Below are 12,567 nucleotides of genomic sequence, written 5' to 3' on the forward strand. Positions count from 1 at the left end.
ACACCATCTGACAGTTTCAATACATGGCGAAGTTCAAATCAGAATTCACGAAATCTAGGCTCACGGCCGTGTCGATATTCATTTCATCATCTCCCAATTTAATTTCACCAAATGTGTGAGCATTACATGCTTGTGAGAAAATCCTCATGGTCATCATTGAATAAAAACTGTACACCCAAATCGTCAGTGTTCATAGTTGAGCTGCTCTGATCAAACACATTCTGTACATCCTCTCTCATCAAATATCGGGCGATAAGTGCGCGATGAACATGCATGGCGGGAGGAGAAAAATACCCAAGTGATCACCTGACAAAACTTACTTTTCATTGGGGTAATTCAAAAGATTATGCAATAAACACTGGTCACATGACAGATATTATATTTCTAATTGGTCACGATACAACTAAGTTATTGTATATTATTTCGGTGTATCTTGATTTGTGCTTCGCACTCGTCACCGTCCTTCGTCTAAATGAATCAAAACACACCGAAATAAATATACAATAACTATTACTTATCATGTCTGTCTTTGAACGCCTTTGATTTGCATGATTGCGTCTTTAGAAATATTTTCTCTGTTAAGCTATCGTAATAGGCTTCCGTAAAGAAGATGAACTTTATTTGCTACAAAATTGGTGTATAAGCCCTGAATTACTTCGTTTTATTAACAAGGCTTTCCGGGTCAAAAAATATTTTGTATCTTGTACTAGGGACACAGACAGTGAACGCATTCTTAAACACTGCTACATCTTGGATGAAATGTTTTTAAAATATCTGGTTGTCTCATAGATTCCCTATGCAAAATGGTTATGAAATAATGTTTATAAAATACTGTATGATCAATTTGTACAAAAATGGCAGAGCGATATTTCTAATTCGCTCAAAGCAATCGATTATAGAATTTTCAAAACAACACTGATTTAAAAAAAAAAAAAAAAAAGGTATCCCATACACCTCCCAAAAAAAGCAAAAATATTATTTAAATATAGATGTTGTAATGTCAAACTACTAATTTAAACTGGTGGATGGCATAATATTTTTCTAGAGGTGATAGAAAATATACACTTTGTGACATAGATAAAATTGGAGATAAATATCACTATCTTTTAAAATGTAGTAATGTTGATATTGCATCCATGAGAAAATTCTGTTTACCTGAAATATATCGCTTAAATTTTAATATATTTAAATATAATAACCTGATGAACTCAAAAGGATAAAATTTTGCTGTTAGAATTATGTAAATTCATAAATTATATAAAGGACAGAGTCCTTGTATTGTATATATGCATGTATCTTATATGTTCTCTACACTGATGTAAATTAGTTCATGAAAATAAAGTCATTGTCACTTAAAGTAGGTAACACAAGGTAATCAACACAATTTCTGCTCTGATTAGTCACAATGTGCGTTTCGGTAATCAATATGTACTGATCAATTCAGAACCAGCTCACGGTGTATAACCTCGTCTATTTATAAATCGGAGATAAACAACCGCCATAGATATCGTCTTAAAAGACAGTTAAACTAAGATAAAATCCGTAATACTCATCTGTACGTTTTAATTTTACAATAAATGTGATACATTGTCTTAATTATAAGATGTGTCCTAACATTTTAGTCCTATGTTACCTTTATGAAAATGTCCTAGATCCCAGACAATAAATACTATAAATACACGCCAATCCACAGCTATCCACGTGGTATTGTTTGTAAACATATAAAATTACACCACCACTGGGGTATGTTATTTATCGTTTGTCGGTGGAGATCTAGGTAGACGTTACTGTACGTACATTGATTGTTGCTGTAAGTTTATGGAAATTAAGAGAAAGACATTAATTGCAGTACATGTTTAATGATTATTTTTTTTTTACTTTTAGGGCAAACCTTGAAAAGAAGTTTTTTGGTATAGAATGAACTTGAGCCAATTCATGTGCATAAAAAGTAAGTGAAACACCTAATTTGATTCTAATGTAAAACTTATACGGTACCAATTTTGATGCACCAGATGCGCATTTCGACAAATAATGTCTCTTCAGTGATGCTCAACCGAAATGTTTGAAATCCGAAATAACAATAAAGTTTTAGAGCTATTATAGGGGAAAACAGTGTCTAAACTTTCTTTTGCTTGTACATATACTAGGATATCGATATCTATAAGGTCACGAGTACAAAGGTTCAAACTTGATCAGTAACTTATCAAGGCAGACCAATGCGCCAAAAATGAAATAAATACCTGCAAGAAAAGAGAAAAAAGTCCATAAAACTGATAATCCACGTTATTTTTTCAGTCCAAGGGTCATAACTTAGTGAAAAATCAACGGACCAATGTGTAATTTTAACTTGATCTGTAACTTGTTGTAAAAACGCGATGCAAAACAGATCAAATGAATGTGTGCAAGTTCAACAAAAGTCCGGAAAACTGAGAATTAATGTTATTTTTTCTAAGTCTATGGGGATTAACTTATTGAAAATTCAACAAACCAAGACGAAATTCGAACTTGATATGTAACTTGTTATGGCAAAGTAATATATCAAATATGTAAAAAAAAGATCTCTACAAGAACAAAGAAAAAAGTGCGGAAAACTGATTTGACGGACTGTCAGGCAGACAGACGGAGCGCAAATTTAAAGTCCCCTTTAACTTCGTCGGTAGGGGCCTAAAATGCAGAACACCCACTGGCTTTAAAAACGGTCGCGGTACCTTAGTGGTAGAGCGTTCGCTGTGCAATTAGGTCTTGAGTTCAAGAAATACTCATGCCATGGTCGCGCCAAACTCAAGAAGTGAGTGTTTCTTTGTCAAACGCTCAGCATTCAGAAATGCAAAACATGGGTCTTCGGATATGACTTAAGCACGGATCGCGGCGGGCATTGGCACGTTAAAGCACTCTCACTGCTACTGTCCTGAGCGCCAAGTATATCTCTAAATTTGTAATTCTTTACCTACAACTGGTGACGTCTCAATGTGAGTAAAAAAAATTCTCGAATGGACGTTGGTTTGGTTTTTCCTATTTAACGTCCCTCTTGAGATCCAAATTTTTTCACTCACTTGCCAGTGAAAGACCTATGCTCTGCGCATATGATCTTTGAGCAAAGAGGGATCTTTGTCGTGCAACACCTGCTGTGACACGGGAACTCGGTGTTTGCAATATCACCCGAAGGACAACCCCATTTAGTCACCTCTTACGACAACCAAGGTGTACTGAGGACCTGTTTTAAGAAACAAGAAAGGTTGTTCAAAAATGTTTTCACTAGCATTTCAAAGGTTATGGCTAAGATTATTTTTGTAGAAAAAGACAAACAGTTCAATAGCTAGTAATAATATACTTACGAATTCCCGACTGCAAAGGCATAAAATGAATTTGTCAGCTAAATACTACATGTATCTTTTAATCCTGATACATATTGGAAAAAGCATATATAATTTCTGTTAATGTATCAGAACAACATCGACTTGTTAATAAAAACCCAAGACAATGAAGAGCAAAGAATATAATCAAGTCTATAAAGAATAAAGAGTTTATTGTAAGACAAAGAAGGACATCTGCACACACCAGGGATATGATAATGTCATATATGTTCCCGCCGTAAGCCCTTTATCTTGATCAGATAAGCATATTATTCCGTAGTCAAAATCGATAATACAGAATGATCTAACAAGTTGTGTGAAAGAAGTCAAACAGTATCCGACCTAATTTGCAGTGAAAATCATCCTAAGATTGTGAAATACTAGTAGAAAGTCGCTTTAAACAGAACTGTTGAAACCCAACTTATTTGCCAGTACCTGTATTTGTTTAAGAAATTTTCACACACAGAACATGTTCTTGTGTGTCGAATCAGTTGAGAGATATAAACACCATATACAGGTGACAGTAATTCTGCTACATAAATATGAATTGTGGTATTTACCATGCACACTATGGGAAATTCGGTCAGTGATTTGATTTTTTTTTTTACATAGGTTCAGATAATTCATATATAGTATGATACTATTTCACTCTAAGCGTCAACCAAGTCACAAGTGTTTACAATTTTCAATTTTATACGTATTTATTTTGTATGTTTTCTTTATATTAAATACTCAGTTTAACATGCATTTAACTGAATGTGGTTAACTGAACTTTCAAATTTTATGTGTTTTATTCTGTAGTAATTGTACCTTATTGTATATTTGTTGTGAAACCAAAAATAACATGAATATAGTAAGCGTTGGGAAAATGAAAAGGTTCACAAACATCGTCCGGAAAGGCTATCAAACGTACGGATTTCTGGTTCTCGTCCACTATGTGTTCAAATCTATGAAACCTAACATTGGTAGAACACTGGCATTATGCATGTAATATGTTGTATTCTGCGACTTGTAACATCAAATAATATAATGTATACGACTCTTCTCTGAATGCTCGGATTTTATTAATTTTAAAACCCACACTTGTAGATGCCAAATTCACATTGTCCACATCCAACCTCAACAATGGAGCATGTAAACAATTGTCCAGATTCAAAATATACCTGGGACCTGGCTGCAGAAAGAAAAGGATGTCACCGAATATTCGATAACTGTCTCGGTTTACCTAAACAGGACCTAAAATATCACTGTCTCATCAATCCATTCCTGAACGAAACTGTGGAGGTTTGTGCTCCTTCTCGGAGGATGTTCGGTGGTAACATATCCAATTGAATATCTTCTTGCTTTGTTTTTACTCTCTTAACTTACTGGTAAATATCTCATAAAATCATTCACTGCACCCTACGGTCACAGTAGCTTAGTGGTAGTGCGTTCACTTCATGATACGAGTATGTTTGTCTAACTCTTTATTTTGTATTGCTTATAGGACTTAGGAAATTGATCAATGTTCGTTATCTTCACTTTTCATGATCAAAATGTTGTGAGTTTGAGTCCACTCATACCATGGCTGTGTCAAAAATGTGACGTACAGCAGGTAATGATTCGTCCCAGACAAAAGCTTGACTTTTAGAAAATGTGAAGATCACCACTATGATAAATCTCTTAACTCCAAAATTAAGAGTTGGGCAAACACTGACTCATGGATATACCAGAGGTGTGAACAGTTACCTAGGACCAGTAAACACCCCCTGTTGACCGGTTACATTCCAGTTAGCCTAATATCTTGATCAGGTAACGGGTGATTCCATAGTCAAAATCAGTGTATAAAGAACGGGCTATAACAGTCGATATAAAACTTTTCAGACAGTGTTTGACGCAATGAGGTTCTATTTACAAACTACTGTAGAATCTGCGAAATATTGACTTTAAACAATGCGGTTCAAATCCCTGTAACATGTGAGAGCCATGGGTCTTTCGAATATGACATTCGAACTGGAGGCCCCATGTCGCGCCAGACTTTGATACGTTAACGAACCCTCACTGCACAGCCCTGGGCGCTATGCATATGTCTAACTGTGTAGTATCGTACTTCACCTACAAATGTGAGTGAAGAGTTATCAAAGGGACGTAGCACAACAACAGTCATTGCACCTAAACCAATACATAAGTACATTGTATCTTAAAGTTACTTGAATTAGTATTTGGTATAACTGTTGAAGTTGTAGAATAATAAAGAATTCAGAATTAATCTAACTCATGAAAAGTGAAGATTACGAACATTGATCAATCTCATAACTCCTACAAGCAATACAAAATAGATAGTTGGGCAAACACGGACCCCTGGACACACCAGAGGTGGGATTAGGTACCTAGGAGGAGTAAGCATCCCCTCATATAAGAAAAACGTTTTGATGCTTATATGGTAATATTTTATGCAATTATCACACACCATACACAGATAAATTCTATTCTACATGATGATTCATAATTCCTTTTGGTGAGAGGGATGATAGAAAAAGATGAAAATGTGAATGCAATTTTTCCAAATGCGATAATCTGATTATATGTATACTCAACAGGGTTTTGTCCAGAATACAGCACTCGCGCGGAAGGAGTTCAGGAAAATTTCGACATCGATTGCAAAAAGTTCCAAAGTTCATGTCCAATAACGTTCATGTCTACAGAGGCTTACAAATGTAAGCATATACATGTAGATACCATGTTGGAGGTAATACCCACGGAAATATTTATGATACATGTAATAATAAATTGATTGTTAATGAAGGGGCAAAAGGCATTTAAAGTGAAGAACTTTTTACATCAATTTCAAGGAGTATTCACCTGAAATAAAACGCATTGATATGATATTACTATTACAGTACATCAGAGAAACGTTGTTTGTATCATCACTAAGTAAACCAAAGAATCATGTTCTGATACTGTTTCATGTCCGTTTTGCTCGTCAATAACATAAACTACAGTGTTAGATTTTCAGAAAAACCACATCATATTACCGGAATGTCTATGTACCCACCAATAGTTCTTCCGTAAACAAAATACTAATATTTAATAACTGTAGTTAAGTTTATTTTATTAATGAAATGTATAGCTAACAGTGATGAATCGGAACTCCTATAAGCAATACAAAATAGACAGTTGGTCAAACACGAACCCCGATCAATTCAAAATACAATTTACTATAGCATTTTTGCATTCATCATACGAATTTTCTGCAAAGTTTTGTTCCAATTTCACATTTCACAAAATATATTCACATGTACAAGTCTAATACATAACATCCAATGATCAAAACACTATCGAACAGCAGCTGTGAGATTCAAGTATGGAATTCTCATTCATCAAAATGCTGTCTGTCAGTGCCAATGAGTTATGGATCAAATTAAAACTAATTTTTCTGAGTGATTCTTGCAATGCTCATTTATTCCTTTTTATTGTAATCAATGTGCAATCAGAGAAATATTGATGAATTTTAGTAGGGTCCTGAAATAAGCTTGGTAGAATCCCAACATTCTGACTGAAACGTAAACTGTATCGATAATAATTTCTAATAATATTTTGACCACACGCAGTGAACACAAATTGAATGCAGTCTCAATAAAAATCTATATATACATTGTAAGACGTATAATATTGATGGATATAGTTTTGAATCATTGGAATGAATATGCCCTAAAATGTGCCTTTCGCCAAAATTGTTTACTTTTATATAATTAAATTATCAAGCTTGCCTTGTTGTCATAGATCAAGAGTGCTACACAATGATAAACAGACGAACAACACAGTCCGCTACCGAAAAGCCTTTAAAATCACATTCTGAAAGGACATCTTCAACAAGCAGTTCAGATACCAAAACAAAGTATGTTTTACATATATGTATGTATGTATGTACAGTGTTGATGAAGACGTTGTGTGTATCTTCTATGCATGACAGAGATTCGTATATACAATAAACAATGTCTAACATGAAATTGAGCCATGGCCATCAATATGTTTTACTTTTTGAATTATCTCAATAACGCTTTTCTTTTATAATTTCGAAATTCATTTTAGTGCCGAACATGCTACCTACGTCATGTCTATTGTACTTGGAACGATTGCACTGGTTGTTGTGGTCTTAATTTTTATGTTGACGTTGTGGTACTGCTCAAGGAAGCGGAAACAACTTTGCAAAAGGAGAAATGGTAAATTACAAAAAATGTGCAGATATAGGGAGATATTATGCAGCAATATATATTTTGTCATTAGAAAGCTTGATATGGATAAATATGACATTTTTCTTGATTGCAGGCAAACAAGGGGAAACGCAAAAATTGTATCAAAGCATCGGGTCATATTAAAACTAACTTGTTGTATAGATTGATGATTACTGGAAAAAATAATCAACGTATTTCTTTTTAATCTTCAAATTCAATGAGATATATTATTAATTAACTCCATTTTATGTATCATTTTAACTCGATCTGGATATTTACTACAAAATGAAAATGTAGAATCAGTTATATTAAGTACTTTTACTTTCAGTTTTCAAATGTCACGGTCATGTAACATATTTGAACGCCCTGTCTTTTCAAAATGAAATTATTTGAAAATGCATATTCATAAAAGTATAAATCAAAGACTATTCCACAAATAGGGATTTTTGATAACTAACATTTGATTTCTTTTGGCATGAATTTCACATTCACACATTTACGGCAATAATAGGTCTGGCACTTTATACGAAATGTAAATGGTAAACTTCTTGAAATAATTTACCTCGACATATAGAAATATAAAACAATTAGGTATGTAAAGCGTCAAACTTGAGGATATTTTATGCAAACGATGAGCAATTATTACAGCATCAAAATGCTTCGTTTGTTTTCCTAGCAAGAGTTGCTGATATACACGTTTCTTCTCCAGGTTTCACACAAACTATCAGTAAACTATCCTTTATATCTGCAGCTACGCTACGGTGTTGTTTACACACATTAACTTAAACCTTTACATATTAGGAGATAGTTCAAGGTCAAGATAAGATAATAAACTTACCATAGAATATTCTATATCTGACAAAAATAGACACGTGTAAACATATCACAGAAAGTTAAAAAGTATTTTAACAAGCTGTTACACATATCCAACGTGAACACGTAATAGCGATAATCAATAGCTACAACATATCACATTTTCCCCGCCATGCAAGTTATACGTGTCCTTCGTAGCATGCATTTTGATTGTGACGTATATAGTCTGCATGTACTGTATGCCGTGCACTGAGGTACATTTCTGTGTGTGACACTGCGGATTGCTCTGGAATCCATAAATAGGCTATATATGCATAAAAATATTAAGGCTGTTTAACTACAGTCGATGACAACTATAAATTTCCAATGCCAGAGACAAAATGACACGCTTATCTTATGTATTCTTCCAAATATATATCAATGCAATATGAAATTGTGCCCTATTGTAAGAGTCTGTATAACTTATTGGCAGTGCAATTGAATGATGAAACAAATATAATTCTGAATTTGTTTAGCAAAGAATGTGAAAACAAAGGAAGAAGAGATGCGACGAGAAAATGCAGACTATTTGACTGGTAATGATCAGCCTGAATCCTATTCCTACCTCGTTTCTAATCCCAACAATTCTGATGAATGCGAAAGAGGTTTGTGTTTGTCATGTTAAAAGTTTTCATTAAATACATTTGATGAATTTTCTACTCATAGAGAGACATCATCATTGCCGAGGAAGGGCTGAAACATATAGGCCTATGCTCCGCGTTTATGGCCTTTGAACAAGGATGACTCTTTATCGTTTCACACTTGCTGTGACACGGGCCTCTGTTTTTTGCGGTCTTGTCCGATGGGCCACCCCACTTAATCACATTTATAACAAGCAAATGTACTGAAGACCTATTTTTACCTAGATCCCAAACGGGGCCATTTAAGCGTAGTTTGCATCTGTACCTTATATTTGGTTTACTGAAAGAGCTTTGACAATAATGAATGTTCTGAATCTATTGTAAGATCTGTAAAGTTTGAAAGTATAGCATACACGTAGTTTAGTAACAGACCATTCCATAGAAATGAAAATATAAGACACTTATCTTTTTGTCAGTGATTCTTTCATAAGGTATTGTGAAATTAAATTTGCATCAATGCTATTGGTTTCCCAATCCTACCCATCATCCTTTTCGAGAAAGTTTCTCCTGGTAACCGGGCACAGAAACTGCCAACCTTATATCTTAATCAGATAAACAGAGTAACCCCCAGCCACAAGCAATAATGAAAGTAATGTCCTAACACCTGATATGAAAATGACACCAAACCTTTATGTGGATAATCTACACATTAAAAGCCAGGAAAGTGAAACTCTCAAAGACAATAAAAACAATATTGCTTTAAAAAGTCAACTCTATTCATCGACTTTATGCAAAATTAAAACCTGATAAATCGGGAAAGTAGTGGCTGTGTTACTCAGTAATAGTAATATATCTTTCATTTCAATATTTATATGCAGTGTCGCTGTCTATAAACAATCATACAATTAACCTTCCTGTAATAACTATGTGCGTCAAGGGTCATGGACGTGGACGTTATCTATTCTTTTCCTGTGTGGTAATTTGTTCAAATCATGATCCAGCTTTAGTTCTAAGGATGATATTGTGACAAAATTGTTTGATTGATTAAAGTATCCTACATATAGATACATGTTTATTGTTTGTACATGAACCCTTGTAGTTCTTAAGAAGATAACTTGTAAATCATTTTCTTACAAACAGAATGCATTTTATGTACCATGACCCCCTGATTATCTAACATATCAAATATGATTAGACATGCATGCTGGTAATTCTTGAAAGGAATATAAATGTATTTGTCCCTAAATTTTGACAATCTGGGTATTCGTCAATAAAAATATTAATACTGTATTTTTCTATTTCGTTGAATTGGATTATGAAACATGTGTATTTTAATTTTATGTTTTAGATATTCATTGTGATTATACAAAACAGGCATCAGCTACCATAATACTTGATGATGGCGTATTCAGCAATGGTATATCATGCCTTGTTCATAAATCAAATAACAGCAATGCAAGTACAAAAGGGGAACCTTCAGATGGATGACCTATCGCCGTGGACTGTATAATTGCATTATTTCATTGTGAGATAAACATTTGAAGTTGTCTACATAGATTTCTATATTTACTTTATAAAACATTATGTCATTGTTTTAACTTTAGGTTCATTATGTCTACATACATGTATCATTTATTGAATATTGAATGTAGATATATCAAGATGTTTTGAATCATCATACCCCAGTGTTGTATGACTATGTTAGAGAAAAGGCTAAATAGGTTTATCCTGTTGCCCAATCCCATTCACTATTACACAAAACATTTTTTTCAAGTTTATCATGCTATAGAAATAAACAACATTTTGCAGTAAAAGTGAAATATCGTGATATGTATAGTGTATGCTTACTCCTCATAGGCACTACAGTACGGCCAACACGGATCCCGTAATTTCCGCACTTTCCCGGCGGGATAGAGCTACCACGGTATATCTCAGGTAGCCCTGCATATCCCGCGCTCCCCTGCGGTCCTGCTGTCCTCGCCGCGGTCTCACCTGTAAATGATTAATACCATCAACAAACGCAAGTTATCTCCCGTTAACGTAAATTATAAATATATCAATTGCCGTAAACATGTGCATGCATCGCTTGTACAAACACATTTTACAAAAAAATTCTCATGTCACCTTTATTGAATCATACATTCAATATAATGGTAGATTACCATATACCATTGTCGGAAGATTACCATATACAAGTGCATATATATACCCTTTACCCGTAAACAGCAAAGTTAACTTTACGAAAACCGATTATACCTGTTAGTATCAATCGCATATTGGTGGTTTCATAGATTGTTTTTCAGGAATTTAATTATATACAATGTATTTGAACAAATATTTAAAAAAACATAAATTTGTATTAAAGTAGGAAAAAGAAAACCTTGCATCAGCAAATTCTTTATAAAATTAGAGAGAGAGAGAGAGAGAGAGAGAGAGAGAGAGAGAGAGAGAGAGAGAGAATACTATTGAACATACCTGACTGTGAAGAAACGGTCATGGGTATGTGTATATCTGTTACATAACACTTCCTGTCTGCTTCAACGCCTCAGACATCGATCAGCACACGCTTTACCCGTAAAACAGCAAAGGTAACTTCACGAAAACTGCTTTTCGCACATTATCAATCACAGATTGGTGGTTTCATAAATTGTTTTTCAGGAATTTAAGTCCATACATGTATTTGTACAAATATAAAAAAAACATGTATAACACAGATATTAAAGTAGGAAAAGGAAAGTTTAGCATCAGCAAACTCTATATTAAATTTAAGAGAGGAGGTGGTGGTGCTGGTGATAAAATGTGTAAAGCGAGGACAATTTTTAACCATTTGACAAAAATCTTACGTCTCCATAAACGTGACCCATAGCATACGACAGATGTAGATACAAAACATCAGATTAGAGGGGACAAGTGGTGTGAGGACATGTTTTCATGAATATTCTCTCTCAAAACCATTTTTTCACAATTCACAAGAGAACATTAAATAGGTGACCCTATAGCTATACCTAACACAGTACATATTTGCCTTTACAATAACATGCATGTATTTTCTTCTAGACATTGCGAAAACGTCCTCATTTAACATGTTTCATTGTCTAGAGAGGAAGAGAGGGTATACTATTTGTTACTGCAGTAATAAGTTTGTAATAGCGAGCGAAGCTCGTGTCGCGAACCGAAACAACGAGTTCGCTCCAATGATTACACATATGAGTCACGTGATTTGCTCTTCATCAGCTGAAAAAAGATGAGTATTACCCATAATGCTTCTGGAAAATTGTCGCCGTCACTGTGGTATACTTCATTGACAATCCCGTAATTAGAATAATTAGATTGTTTAGAAAGTATCATAAGGGTTTTTAAATTCCAGACAAGCTTTCTCATAGCTTCAAACGTTTTGTTTTTGCTTGGTTTGAGAGAGGAAGAAAAAACATTGCAGCTAATATGACGTCACAATGTAACTGTTGACATCCACCGCGTTATATTTCCCGCATTAAATGAAGAGGCGGATAAAATGTCTATAAATCGTGTTGCAAGATGTTAATGGCTTCGCTCGTCTCAACGGTCACA

The 12,567-nt window shown here is 34.3% G+C and overlaps 1 protein-coding gene across 1 annotated transcript; it reads left to right on the plus strand.

Annotated features, from left to right (window-relative positions):
* Positions 1–1,698: 1,698 nt before the first annotated feature.
* Positions 1,699–10,814, plus strand: LOC130052822 (uncharacterized). Its single transcript, XM_056158893.1, has 8 exons — positions 1,699–1,789; positions 1,885–1,948; positions 4,443–4,668; positions 5,933–6,049; positions 7,116–7,230; positions 7,425–7,555; positions 8,896–9,024; positions 10,349–10,814. Exons 3-8 carry the CDS (start codon positions 4,443–4,445, stop codon positions 10,486–10,488), a joined length of 858 nt encoding a protein of 285 aa, XP_056014868.1. The 5' UTR covers positions 1,699–1,789; positions 1,885–1,948; the 3' UTR covers positions 10,489–10,814.
* Positions 10,815–12,567: the final 1,753 nt, after the last annotated feature.

The sequence above is a fragment of the Ostrea edulis genome, chromosome 3 (genome assembly GCF_947568905.1).
Source record: "Ostrea edulis chromosome 3, xbOstEdul1.1, whole genome shotgun sequence".
Classification (NCBI taxonomy): Eukaryota; Metazoa; Mollusca; class Bivalvia; order Ostreida; family Ostreidae; genus Ostrea; species Ostrea edulis.